Genomic DNA, 13978 nt, shown 5'->3' on the forward strand with positions numbered 1-13978 from the left:
GTGGGAGAGGATAAAAGGATAGCATTGTGATGGCAAAAAGAGCAACGTTGTTGCTAATAATCCTTTGCCATTTAGAATGGTCGTCGTCGGCGATGTTGCCGGTGGGTTCAGAGAGAGGTGGGTATGACAGGAGGACATTAATGGATATAAAATTTTTATTTGTTTTGTGATAAATGGATGGAGATTTGGGGACTTGAGTGGTTCACAGTGGGTTTTTACTCAAAAAAAATTAACAGAAAAATTTCTTAATTTTTTTTAAGAGCTTTTAAAATATCAAATTGAATAAAAAAAATATTAAAAATAATTAAAAATATTTTTTAAAACAATTTTTTCTCTAAATAAATTTTTTTTGAAAAAAAATAAAATTTAATTAAATTTTAAAATTAAAATTTAAGTTTTTAAAAAATATAAAACAAAATAAAATTTAAATTTTAAATAAATTTGTTTTTGATTTAATTTTTATTTTAATCTTTCTTTTCTTGTATTAGATATAATTAAAACTATTTTTTAAAATAATTTTGAATTTAGTTTTTAAATAAATAAATTTTAAAAAAATATTTTTTTTTTCGTTTTAGGGTGCTCCAAATGAAAATCAAAAATAAAGTCCGATGCCCCATTTAAAAGTTTTGAAAAAAAATGGGGGGGGGGGGCACAATAAAAAAAAAATTTTTAATAAATTTTCAAAATAAAAAAAATAAAATTAAAAATTTAAAAATTTTTTTGGCAAAAAAAAATATTTTAATTTTTCAAAAATTTTATTTTGATTTAATTTTAATTTATTTTTTCTTTAAATTTAAATTTTTTTTTCTTTTCTTGTATTAGAAATAATTAAAAATATTTTAAAAAATAAATTTGAATTTAGTTTTTAAATAAATTAAAAAAAAAATAAGTTTTTTATTAAATTTAAAAAAAATAAATTTTTTATTAAATTAAAAAAAAAATTTTTAATAAATTTTAAAAATAAAATTAAAGTTGTTAAAAATTAAAAAAAAAAATAAAATTTAAATTTTAAATAAATTTTATTTTGATTTAATTTTAATTTATTTTTTTTAAATTTAATTTTAAAATGAAATTAATTTTTTTTAAATTTGATTGATTTGATTTTGTAATTTTTACTTCTAAGCCTTCAACTAAAAATTTTAAAGCTTAAGAAAAAAATTAATTTATTTGATTTAAAAATTTTTAGCTCAAATTTTTCAAATAAAATGATCCAAAAACTAAATTTTTAACTAATTTCAGTCTATCGATAATTTTTCTTTTAAAAATCTTCTTAAAACCCACTGTGTCCCTTTGTCCTCTTCTCATGTTAATTGTCAATTACATGTGGATGGTGGCGGGTCGAGCAACAAATGAGATGCAATCATTATTCCATAATATTATTAAAACGAGTGTTATTATATGATATTATAAGCGTGATGCAATGAGGAGTTGGGCGTGAATATTTACAGGCGGTATGATTAAGTGAGTCTTAATTACTAGATGATTGTGTTGTTCTTGTGCATGTTAAAGTGTGCAGAGTTCTTTTCCCATATATTTTTGCAATTTAATTTACAGAGACCTTTTGGGGCTGTCATGTGTGCCTTAATTACTAACTTAACCTTACCTAACTGTTTAAAACTGATGTTAGTCACTCGTTTAAAAATATTTTTTTACACATTCATTAAAATAAAATTACAACACAAAAAAAAACTTAACATGCTAATTTTAGTTTCCAAAAATTGACTTTTCACCAAATATCAGTGCAATTATCTCCGTTTGAGCTTAAGATGCGAGCTCTGTGCTGAGAACTGTCCGAAGGGATGGTCAACTTTGACGGAGTAATTGAGTAAATTATTGGCTTTAAAATTTTTGAGGGAGTATAGAAAATGTCTTCGTCATCGTCGTCTGAGTCTTCTTCGTCTTCAACGAGTTCCTTTTGTGGCACTGGTAAGTTTCGCGGAATGTCATATAGCTCAAAATTCGTTTCTAAGATTTTCTCGTCACTCTTTTTGTCTTCCACGTTGGAAGTTGATTGATCGCTCCCGTGACTGTCATTGGACGATGTCACGTCTTCTTCATCGTCCAACGAAGCAAATCCTTCGTCTGTCTTACTACGACGAATTAATGTACCAGCTATGGGACTCGAAATACTGTGAATGGATATTTGTTTCTTGTTCTTATTGCGGTGATGCACGTGACGACTTTTGTCATAAATTCTCGGCTTACCTTTGGCGCTGTCGCCGTTTTGCGTGTTGTTGTTAACATGGGGGGAGACAGCTTCGGAGTTTTTGTGAGAAATTGCCGTCAATTCTTTGTAAAGTTTATTTTTGGGGGACCATATTGGAGTCATTGTATGAGTTTGCGAGTTCGTAGGGGAATGAGTTTTTGTAGGTATTAAAGGTGATGTGTTATTAAAGGAATTAATAACAGACGTGTTATTGATTATTTTTTCGTTAGGAATTACTTCGTCATTGGGATTAGTTACAGTCGTGAGTCGCGATTTGCGAATAGATGCAAACGAGGGATTTTTCAGCACCATTGCTGGTGTCGAAGGAACATTGTTTGCCAAACGGTAGCTGTTACTACGTTTTACTACACAAACACCGTTTTCACTTGAATTATTTGGGTCAACGTTCTCATTTTCTCTTTCACTTGCGTTATACGGGTAGTGTTCGATTGTCAGTGGAGACGGCGGAAGGGAAAATTTCTGTCTTTTTTGTTGTTTTGGTGAAAAGCCAATTTTGGAATTTTGTTTAAACAATTGGACGGGAGTCAACTTGTACTTGTCACTCGAACTATCACTAAGCTTACCTTCGTTACTGTTGCCAATGTAGTCCGTGTAGTTGGATTGTGTCATGAGTGGATTCATGCCTGCCTGGGCTTCCTGCAAATTGACGTAAGCGCCTCGCATGTTGTTGTTCGAATTTGTCACAGAGTCAATTATCGGAGAATTGAGACGTTTTACCGGTCGCACTTGATTCAATTTTCTATTCAAGACACCACCACTGAGCAATGGCGAGGAAATGGCAGGTGGGATTTCGATATACTCGTCGTCGTCTTTGTCGTCTTCGCTGCGCGCCGTTTCACTTGCAACTGCCTCCGATGTTTTTGTATCTTTTACATTTGGTCCTGGTGCGAATGTTGTGTGTGCTCCCTTACGACGTTTCAGGCTGTCGCTGTTGTATACAACTTTGCCATGCGCATCGAGTGTGACACGCGCACCTTTGATACGATTTTCCTCGTCTCGCGTTGGAGATTTCCCCTCCGTTTCATTCTTTGACATAGTATTCGTAGTAGCAGCATTTTCCCGCGTAGTATTTTCATCGATTGCAACAGCATCTGTACCATCACTGGATAACAGATTGCTCTCGCATCTAATATTGCATGGCAACTCATTCAAAGAGACATATTCGGTTTCTTCGTTTAAATTTCCGGACAAAACCGTTGCCAAATTTCTCTTTACCACGTCGTTCGAGAAGTAAACTCCCGAATCTCGTTTCTTATTGTTGTTAGCGACATCGGCAATGGTCACATACTCACCGCCAGCTGCATAGATTTCATCTTCATGCTTATTGGGACTCTTCTTATGCAAAACTCCTTTGAGCTTTCCCATGAAATTACCAAGAGGCAAAAGGGTGGCTTTCTTAAAAACTTCTTTTTTGAAATATTGGGCATTGGGAACGTCATACAATAATGCCTCGGGTTTGTTCTCTTCTTCTGTCATCTTTTTAATCTCACTTTCGTTCATTGGAGTTTCATCTCCAAAGGCAATTTCAATAACTTGTGGTCCTTCGCGATCTTCAGAGCTATCAGAGTTCTTCCGGTTTTTCATTCCTTCGTCATCGTCGCTATTTCCAGGCGTAATAACACACATCGATGGGATGCGACTTGTATTAATTGTCGTCTTAACTCTAATTCGTTCAATTCGATCCACACATTCCAAATCAGAGCTTTCAGAATACTCGAATTCCGAATTACTTCGAACGCCTTGTGCACTTTGCGTTGGACTTGAATTCGATTCTATTGGGCTCGAGCTCGTATTGTTGCCGCTATCAGGGGATTCTGTTCTCGCTACTGACAGAGCTTCCTCTTTGACGATTGTTTGGACTTCTTTTTGCAGCAAAACGCCGTTTCTCTTAATCGTTCCCATGCGTTCGAGCGTACTGCCTACTGTGCTGCTGCTGTAACTGCGTTCGAGGGTGCCAGCATTAGAATTACTCACAGAACTACTGGACCGATTGAGTTTCGTGAGGGAACTCTTGCGTTCAGGTACTTGTGGGACGGATGCGTTTGAACGTTGTTCGTAGTCATTCGGTGGGACAATTGTGCAAATTGTGCCGGCGCTGCTGGTTGTAGTCGATGTCGAGCCACGACCAAAGAGCTCGTACTCATTTTCGGGCGAAATTACCGTTTGATTTCCGGAGCTTTCGAAGCTCGTTGTGCTCGAAAGGTTTTGGGAGTTATGCAAAGGTGTTGCTGGTTCTTCTTCTTTGAGAGTTTTCAAGCCACTGTCCATGTGGAAGGAAGTATAATAACCCTCGGTATCGCAGGAGTAAATACTACTTGTTTCACCTTCGTCATGAAAATCACCAAAAGTTTGCAAATCAGGGGTAGCTGTACCTTCACTTGTAATACTGCTCGAAGCGGAAGTATTAAGGAATCGCCTACGTGAAATAATCGAGCTCGGAGGTCCACTTGAACCACCATGAAGATGATGATGATTCAATGAACCACTCGAGGCACTCGATTTCGGATGAGTAGTCGTCGTTATTTCACTTCCGATTGACGTTCGTCCCGACTCTGAACTGGCACTCCAGTTACCCGAACTTGAATTCTGTTCCTCTTTCTGTCCCAATCCGTGGCGTCGTTGTCTGCGAATCAACGAAGATTCTCGCAGCTTCACCGGATTCACGGGGATCGTCGAAAGAGACGAAACCGCAGCCACACTTTTCTCGCTTTGTGAGGAATACGAAGGCTTTCGTTCGTGCGAAAGCTTTCGTTCCTTCTCCTTTTCCAGTTGGCGTTTCCGGAATGCGTTATTTTGGCGCATCGTATCCTGTGTATTGAAGTTATCAATATCAGAAACCTGCTTGTCGATTGGTGGCAGTTGGCGTTCATTGTTGTCATTGCTACGTAACGTGATTTGACGAAGGCGATTGCGACCCCATTGTTTCAGTGTGTTAAAGTGACTTAGGCGCGATTTTTCATCTTTCTTCAAAATGTCGCTCGATTTGCTACGAGGAACGAGATCAATGGCTGCTTGATCTTCAGGATGACTTTCGCCACTAGCCTCGCTAAATTCGGGTAAAAGAAAAGGGAGAAAAAGCAGGATATTAGTTTACAAGGATTAACTCCAGTATTACGTGAAAAAACGTTAAAAATTCAATTAACAACCAGAATTAGGATCGATTTGTGAGTTTTTTGTGAGTAATTGATTCCCATTAACAAAAAATTGTTTGATTGCAAAAAAATCATGAAAAAAACAATTTCATTCGAAATACTGGAGTTTGCGAACATGCTTACTCATTCAATGGTTAAAAATCTAGCTCAAACAACATCAAATAAAAGCAAAAAAAAAAAATCAAACAAAACAAAAAAAAGTTATTAATGGGAATCATGCAAGGTGCATTTTTTTCATTCAATATTTCAAATCGATCCGTTTCTGATCATTTTTTTTCAAGTTAAAAGCTTCGTGACTCACCCATTAGCTGCTTCCTCAATTTCCTTCCCGTCGATCCCGGCAATGGTGTTTCTTCTCTTGCCCCGAGGTTTGCGTGATCGAGCCCTTCGGCGAATTGTATCGCCGCCACTTTCAGCTCCATCTTCTGTTTCCACGGGAGTTCCTGTGGTTCCGCCCATTTGAACGTGCAGAAGTGATTTGCGTGCCGCCGACATTCGATCGAATCGTTTGCCAGACACATCGACGCGAATCGTCTCCGCTGGATATCTAAACGAAAGTTGAAACAAATTAAGATTTAAAGTTTAATTTATGAAAAATGTGACTTACTTTAAGGCAATAATCTTTTGTTGTTCCTCAGGTGAAGGCAATCTATGGTCTAACGTTGCATCATTGAGACTATCGTTCGTATTCGATCGACTAGTGACTGCCGAGCTGTTATTATAGGTCGAATGTAGAGTGTCATCAGTCTCATCTCGTGACATATTCGCAAATTGTGAATTGTTAATGGAACTGGAAGTGCTAAAGACTCGTGAAACGCCATCAGGTCCCACGGTGATATCACCAATTGCTTCTTGTGACGTCCATTTGCGAAGATTTTCAATGGCAGTGGGCTACGAGAAACAAAAAACGAAAAAAATTGATGAGAAAATGAAAATTTTATTGCTTTCGATTTGTTTCTTTATCCTTTGAATTACGAAATATCGAAAATTGAGGTCAAAGATGAAACAAAAAGAAACAAGTAACGGTCTTAAAATGATTTTTCGTTAACGCAAAACCATTATTGTTGGTAATAAAAATAATTTTTTGATGAGATTTTTCGATTTCAGCATTTTTTGCAAGAACAATGCATTTCATGCTTGATTCCAGCCAAACCTGTATCAGATATCGATCTCTCATTAAAAAATAAATAAAAAACTCACCATTCTCGCTTCAATTTCCAGATCGACCTTGCTTTTCATGCGACGACGTATCTGACCGAGCACTGGCGTGCACATGAAAGCATCCGAACTGCGTCTCCGATTCTCTCCCAGAATCCGATCGAGCTCATCCATCACCGGAACAGGTGTCTTCGCTGCTGCCTCGTACATCTCCTTGAGCGTGTCAGTGCGCGTTTCTGGCGTAAAAAGTGACGTTTGGATCTCATGTTTTCGCTTGTAGTGATTTTTGATGTTGGCGAACGTGATAAGGTCACTTTCAGCTGAAAATATGAAAAAAAAAATTTGTTAGTTTAAGTTTTTGTTTTACAGTTAGAAGCAAAAGATATCAAAAAAGAGCTATATTTGGTCATTGCAGGCACAATTATTCGTTAACGCATATAAATTACCCAGCAAACAACCTTGAAGCGATTTTTTCGTATATTATTTATGTAACAAGTCACGACACGCAAAAAATGGCAATAACAATCCACAGACAGATATACGTTCAACGGTGGAACGAATTATGTTATTTCATAGCCGGCATTGGAGTTGCGGAGTACTAAAAAACCTCTAGAACGTGTCTTTTTGTTGTCTGTTTTGATTTTAAAAGTGCATTTAAGAAAATGGAAGCTGCTGTTGTGAGGATTCTGATGTCTATCCGTAAGTAATTTTTATAAATTAATTAATTTTTAAATAAATATTAATTTTAAATTAAATTTCAATCAAATAATTAATTTAAAAAAATAATTATAATTAAATTAAAAAATTATTCAAAAAAATTAGAAATAATTTAATAAAATTAAATTATTTTTTTTAATATATTAAATTATTAATTATAAAATTTAAAAAAAATTTGGAATTAAATTAAAAAGCCAAAAATTTGTTTTAAAAAATTTTTTTAAATTATTTTTTTATATAAATATTCTAAATTTATTTTTTTTAATTTTATTTAAATTTAAATTAATTTAAAAAAATAATTTTTATTTTTTATAAAAAGCACTTTATTGGACAGTTTTCGACTTATTTTTATGGAATCCCGGATTTAAATTTACAATTTTAAAAACAGTAAATAAATAAAAAATAAAAGCATATCGTAACGGCTTTCATTTTAAAATTTTTTGAAATTAAATTAAATTTTTTTAACTCCATTAATTTTTTTTTTAAATTTAATTTTAATTTGATTTTTTCGTTATTTTATTTTTGATTAAAATTAATTTTTTTTTATTTATTAATAAAATTAAAAATAATTTGGAATTGAGTTAATTTGATTTAAAAAAAATTAAATTATTTTTTTATATAAATATTCTAAATTTATTTTTTTTAAATTTAATTAAATTTAATTTAAATTTGGTTTAATTTTTTTCATTATTTTATTTTTAATTAAAATTTATTAATTAATTAAATTTATAAAAAAAAAATTTATTAAATTTATTTAAAATTTATTTTAATAATTTATTTAGGTTCAGATTAAATTCTTGAAAATTATTTCAAATTTTTTTTTATTTTTTATTTTTTTTCATATTGATAAAAAGCACTTTCGTCTCCAGACGTAAGTCTAACTTTTTATTTTGACTTAATATTTACAACATGATAAATTCAAACTCAAATAATAAATAGAGATGCATCACAACAACGGCACGTTCAATGGTTTGGTTGGCGGGCGGTCTCTTTCATCGTTTTTTCTTCTTCTTATTTTTTTTTCATCTAAAAGAATCATTGATCGTCGAGATTATCTATTACTTATTTCTGTATATAATCTCAAGAAACGAAGAGTAATGTGACACCACAAAACAACACAACGACCTTTTCATATCCTTTTCATTCCATTCCCATACGATTGCTTTTTTAATCGGAAATTGTCTTGTTGTTGTGACTACACCTCAAAAAAAAAACTCAAATTACGAAGGATGAGCTTCCGGCATTGCTCGTACTTTCTCTAAATGTTGTCAATGAATCGTCAGCAAACAACATTCGTCAGAGCCGAGAATATAAATTAAAAAATTTCAAATATTTTTTTTTATGAAAAGAATCATCACAGCGTAACAGTTTCATTTTATCTTCATACCATCATCATCATCATAATAATCATCAGTGTACTGAGGAAGTAATTAAATTAGTAGTTTTTTTTTGTTGGTTCATCATTTAAACAAATAATTTCATTCATTTTGTAGTTGCGGACTAGAAAAAGCGGGAGACAGAAAAATTTTATTTATGAAAGATTTTTTTTATGATGATTCTTGAACTAATTTATGTTATGGAGGAAAAAAATTGTGTTGAAATCTGACTTCTTTGATCATGTTTTTGCCCTCATAGTTTTAACTTGAATTGAAGTTCCTCAAACCTCAATTTAAAAACTTAAACTTTAAACTGTCTTTTGTGGTTAACGATTAACATTGATTTCTCTTCCACCTCAACTGCATTCCTGGCAAAAAAAATGCTGTTGAACTGTTATTTGTGGTTAGATCCGTGCATATTATGTGTTTTGCTCATGAGAGATTTCATGAGATAAAGCAATTTGATCCTCTGATCATCGTCGTAAAAAACAATTATTTACGATTCTCGGTATCACTTTACAAATGAAGTTTTTTTTTCTAAACAAACGCAGCAGTTTTCCCCTCTTAGTTCTCCACGATGATCTTAATTTAAATTATTAACATTTTTCAAATAATTTTAATTGCCTCATGATATCGATACATTCACACTATTTATTTTTTGCTGTCTACAGAGGAAATTTATGGAATATTGAATGTTGATGAAGGTTTGTGGTTGCCTTTCAAGAGAGACTCGAGACGGAAAACAGGAAGATCGTAAGTGAAATGCTGGCGGAGTGATTTATTTATCATCATTAACGGTTCTTTTTATTTATTAATAGATGGAGATAGTTTGAGATCTTGATGCGATACGAATGGGGATTCTAAATTTGGGAGCTAGATGAAGTCCGGGTTTTGGTTTTAAATTATTATTGCTGTATTAGTTGTAAGTATGCTTAATATATATTTTTCTTATAGATAAAAAAAAATCATTATGAATTTGCTTTTCATTGATATTGACCAAAAATTGGGGTCCACTTTTGTTGTTTACCCATAGTGGCAGTCCTCAACTACGATAAAGAGTTTCCTTTAAACATAAATACAGATGCCTTGGACATGGCGGCGGGAGTTGCGCTAGGTCAACACCAAGAGGGAAACAAAATGATAATAGCGTTCCTCTCGAAAAAATGGTCAAACGCAGAAAAGGCATATGGCGCTACAGAGAAGGGAGCGGCAGCGTTACTTGCAATCAGACACTTCAGGTAGTATCTATGGGGAAGAAAATTCACCGTGATCACTGACGCACAAGCTCTTTAGCTTTTACAGTTACTCATATTTAGGTAAAACTTGTTAAGAAAAATCAAGCCTGCTTTTTTAAACTAAGATGAAGAAATTTCGATCTGTAGAAAATCCAAATGACGAGTTTCGTTCGAGCTCTTCATACTACAATTGGATAACAAGTTCAATTTGTAGAACTAGACCAAATCTATATTGTAATTTCTCGCATGAGACAGAACCAATCAAACTGTAAGCAAGGAACAAAGTTTATAACTAGAGGAAAGGTTAGTAAAACGAACAGAATATGAAACAACGTAGGCCTTGAGAAACATCAGGGAAGGTAGACGTAAAGAAATATGACCTTTTAACGAAGGGACTTTTAACTTTTTAGATCAGTTGCATAAAAATTAACTAGAAATGTTTTTCGATCATTTTTTTTTCTCCAGAAGTTCAGAGAGCGGAAAACCTAATTTTGTTGTTTTATCAAACCTTGGTATTTCAACTTATTCAGGCTTGAGAAGACTTATGGAGCATTTTTGACATTTCTTTTACTTTAAATTCTTGATTGAATGAAAAAATTGTTTAAAAATTATTTGAGCTCGAAAACTCGAGATTTTTCCAACTCCGTTAATTAGAATCCCCCATACAAAGGTTTCTTCATTAATATGTTGTGAATAGTAGTAGAAACAAACTTGAAACAATTCTATTATTTTACAATAAAAACTTGATTATTAGGGTTCCACAAATAAAGAAAGAAATAAATGTTACACTTTGTTGCACATCGAACAAACAAGCGTATTTTTTAATGGTTTGTTTTCTTCATTTCTTTTCTTTTACGAGTTTATTAGTAACTATTTTTATGATGGTTCATAATTTGTAGTGCGTCACTTCTCTTCTGAACTTGACATTGTGTCTTATAAATAAATTAAATGCTGAGCCGCTCACTCACACACACCTTCAAAATTCACACATTAACCCATTCCAAGTGTCAATTTAGAACTCTAGTCTTTTTTACGTAAAACACCCATAAAAAGATGTAATTTAATCTTTTTTGTTCACTTTGTTGAACTTTGCTTACCGGGAGTGACGGTAATTTATGAGTGCCTACAATTGAAGTGAACAGAAAATTCGTTCAATTTTTGCATTAAAAGGCAATTTCTTGGATCAGTGGACCTTGTTACGATATGACAGACATTTCTAATAAAATTTCACAAAAACTAAAATAATTCAAGTCGACAGTTATTTCCTTTCCTTTTTGATTTGATTTGAATTCATTTTGTTCGTAGAAAAGGCGTTACAACTGCATATCCAATATATAAAATATGAAATGGGACAATTGGATAATAAACTTAATATTCTCTCATTTTGTCTCTTTCTATGCTTTTCTCGCACTTTTGGTCTCGTGTTTCTTTTAAAACTTGTCTAAGAGCCCACACAAATATAATTTCATTTTATCATTTTCATGTCTTGTCTCGTTCAATCCGTCGTCGTCGACGTTGTCCAATCTGGCAAATGTAATCAGATTAAAAGTGGCCTTTGTCTTATTTTTTTAAAGTTTTCATATCTTCAGATCTGTTTTTTTTTAGTTTAAAGTTAGACTGAGACTGAGACAACGAAGATTCAACGTTCAAGATATCGTCAAATGGGTGTTGTAACATTAAAAATGTTAAATTAAATGAGTTATAATGTAATATTAATGAAAAAAAGTAATAAAAGTTGACAATGGTTAATTGTTTAATTGTCTGAACATGACTGGACAGCAGCAGAAAACGACTCTGGTACTTTGTAGAATGATAAATTTTTGATGAAGTTCTCTTAATTAGAGAGCGCGACAAAGAACGACGTTTTTTGTTTTAATTTTTTGTTTGAGTTTCAAGTGGAGATGCAATTAAAAGACAAAAAGGAAAGAAAATAACTTAAAAATTATCATAAAAAAACCAAGTAAGTGCTTTTTAATTTTTTTACAAAATAATTATTTGTTTTTTTTTTCAGGTTTTAGTCAAGGATTTTAAATATTCATCTAAAAAATACCGAAAATAGCCTAAAAACTTTTTTTTCACGAAAATTAGTAGTTTCCAGTCACTGAAACCCGATAACGACCATTCGATGCGTGATAAAAAAATAATTACAAAGTGCATTTCTTTCATGTCTTTCTTTCCTTTCCACACCGACACAAGTTAAGGGTATAAAAATCACCCCCTTTGTCGTGCCGAGAGACAAACACCAGATCCAGCACGAAGCATAATGGCAACACAAAACACAATTAAGTTCCGGTGTGTGGTATTGTTAATACTGTTCATTATTTTATTATTCGAACTGCATCAAACACGCCTGTTCTCGTTCTCACAATGGCGCTCTTTCAATGTCGCTACATACTAAAAACTATATATTAATAATAATAAAATTAAACTGCATTTTCAAAAAACAAAACAAAAACGGAAGTTGGCACGTGTTAATGATTTTAGACTTAGGAGTGCTTGCTGTTCAAGGGGAGTTTTTCGATGTTGTTGTTCGATATTTGATATTCGTGGTTTAGTGGAGTTATAAATACGTGGCGTTAAATATAATCGATGGATTAGAGATGATTTTTTTCGTCGATATTGTGTTTCAATAACAAATATTAGTTTTGTCTGGTTATGAATTTCAGCTGGAACTGAATTAAAACTTTGAATTAATCACTCATTCACTCCCACGACAAAACCACGATTGTGGTGTGAAAGAGAGAAACGCCCAACAACGTCTCAGACAGCAAGTAACACAATGGAAGTTACAAAAATAAATAAAAAATTGTAAAATTTTTTTATGTTGTTTTGTGTTTGTTGTTAAAGAGAGAACAAACAAAATATTTGCGAAAAAAAGACACGAAGCCGTCATGCCAGCAAATAACAAGTAATTCCCTTGTCTACAATTGTATTAAAAGCAAATATTTGAGTTGATGTAATGTTGAATTGGCGTCTGTTTGAAGGTTGCAGGAAAGTTCTGACAGATTTTGAGCTCTGGAGTGTTAAAGGTCAGTTTCTAATTCTTAGAAAAATAAAAAATATTTTTTTGGCTCAAAAATGTTTAAATTATTTCAATTAATTCAAATCAAGCAAATTTAAAAAATTTCCTTATAAAAGTATAAATAATTTAAATTTAAAAAAAATCTGAAGAATTTACGCGACCTTAATAAAAATAATTTTAACTAAATTTTAAATAATTAAAAAAAATAAATAATTTTTTTAAATAAATTATTTAATAATTATTTTAATTTTTTTAAATAATTTTTTAAATAAATTTAATTTTTTTTTAATTTGAAACAAATAAAAAATTAAATCAATTAATAATCGATTAATAAAGTATTTTATTTTAATTTTATTTATTTTTTAATTTATTTAATATATATAAAATATTAATATATTTAAAAATAATTGAATAAATTAATTAAATTAAAAATTAATTAAATGACGTTGATAAAATTTTTTAATAAATGAATTAAAAAAATAATTTATTTTTTAATATATTTAATTTTTTATTTTAAAAATAAATTTAATTTAAAAAAATGTTTTTAATATTTTTTAATTTAAAAAAATAAATTAAATGATAGCCGCTCCAAATGAAAATCAAAAATAAAGTCCGATGCCCCATTTTAAAAGTCAAAAATCCAATAGGGCAAAAAAAAAAAAAAAAAATTCATCAAAAATGGCCGTTTTTTGGTGTATTTTCATAATTTTTAAAGATATTTAAAAAATTTTTTTTTAAATTTTTACTCAATTTTGTTTAAAAAATCATTAAATTATGATTAAATTAAATTAAATTTTCTTCTTTAATTTTTTTTTAAATTTCTGATTTTATTTTTCAAAATTTTTTGACAGTTATTTTGTATGAAATTTTTTTCTTTAATTTTTAATATGTAATATTCTGAAATCTATTTTAAATTAGCAAATCTCAAAAAAGATAATTAAAAAAAATTTTAACGTTCAAAAATTGTTTAAAATTTTGTTATTTGGTATGAAAAATTATTTAAATTTTTTTTTTATTTTTTAACATTTTTTTTTAAAAATTTTGGACTTTATTTTTGAAATGTTCAAATTTAAAGCATAAATTAAATAAAT

At 31.2% G+C, this 13978-nt stretch overlaps 1 protein-coding gene across 1 annotated transcript in view; it reads right to left on the reverse strand.

Moving 5' to 3' along the window:
- Positions 1-13978, reverse strand: part of LOC134835252 (uncharacterized) — a 64925-nt gene that overhangs the window by 8736 nt on the left and 42211 nt on the right. The window contains exons 2-6 of the mRNA XM_063850123.1: positions 6580-6857; positions 5987-6270; positions 5681-5926; positions 3718-5264; positions 1731-3633 (exon numbers count right to left, since the gene is read on the reverse strand). Coding sequence (XP_063706193.1) covers positions 1731-3633; positions 3718-5264; positions 5681-5926; positions 5987-6270; positions 6580-6857 — 4258 coding nt within the window. The remainder of the gene's footprint in view (positions 1-1730; positions 3634-3717; positions 5265-5680; positions 5927-5986; positions 6271-6579; positions 6858-13978) is intronic.

Source organism: Culicoides brevitarsis, chromosome 3 (assembly GCF_036172545.1).
Source record: "Culicoides brevitarsis isolate CSIRO-B50_1 chromosome 3, AGI_CSIRO_Cbre_v1, whole genome shotgun sequence".
In the NCBI taxonomy this organism is placed as follows: Eukaryota; Metazoa; Arthropoda; class Insecta; order Diptera; family Ceratopogonidae; genus Culicoides; species Culicoides brevitarsis.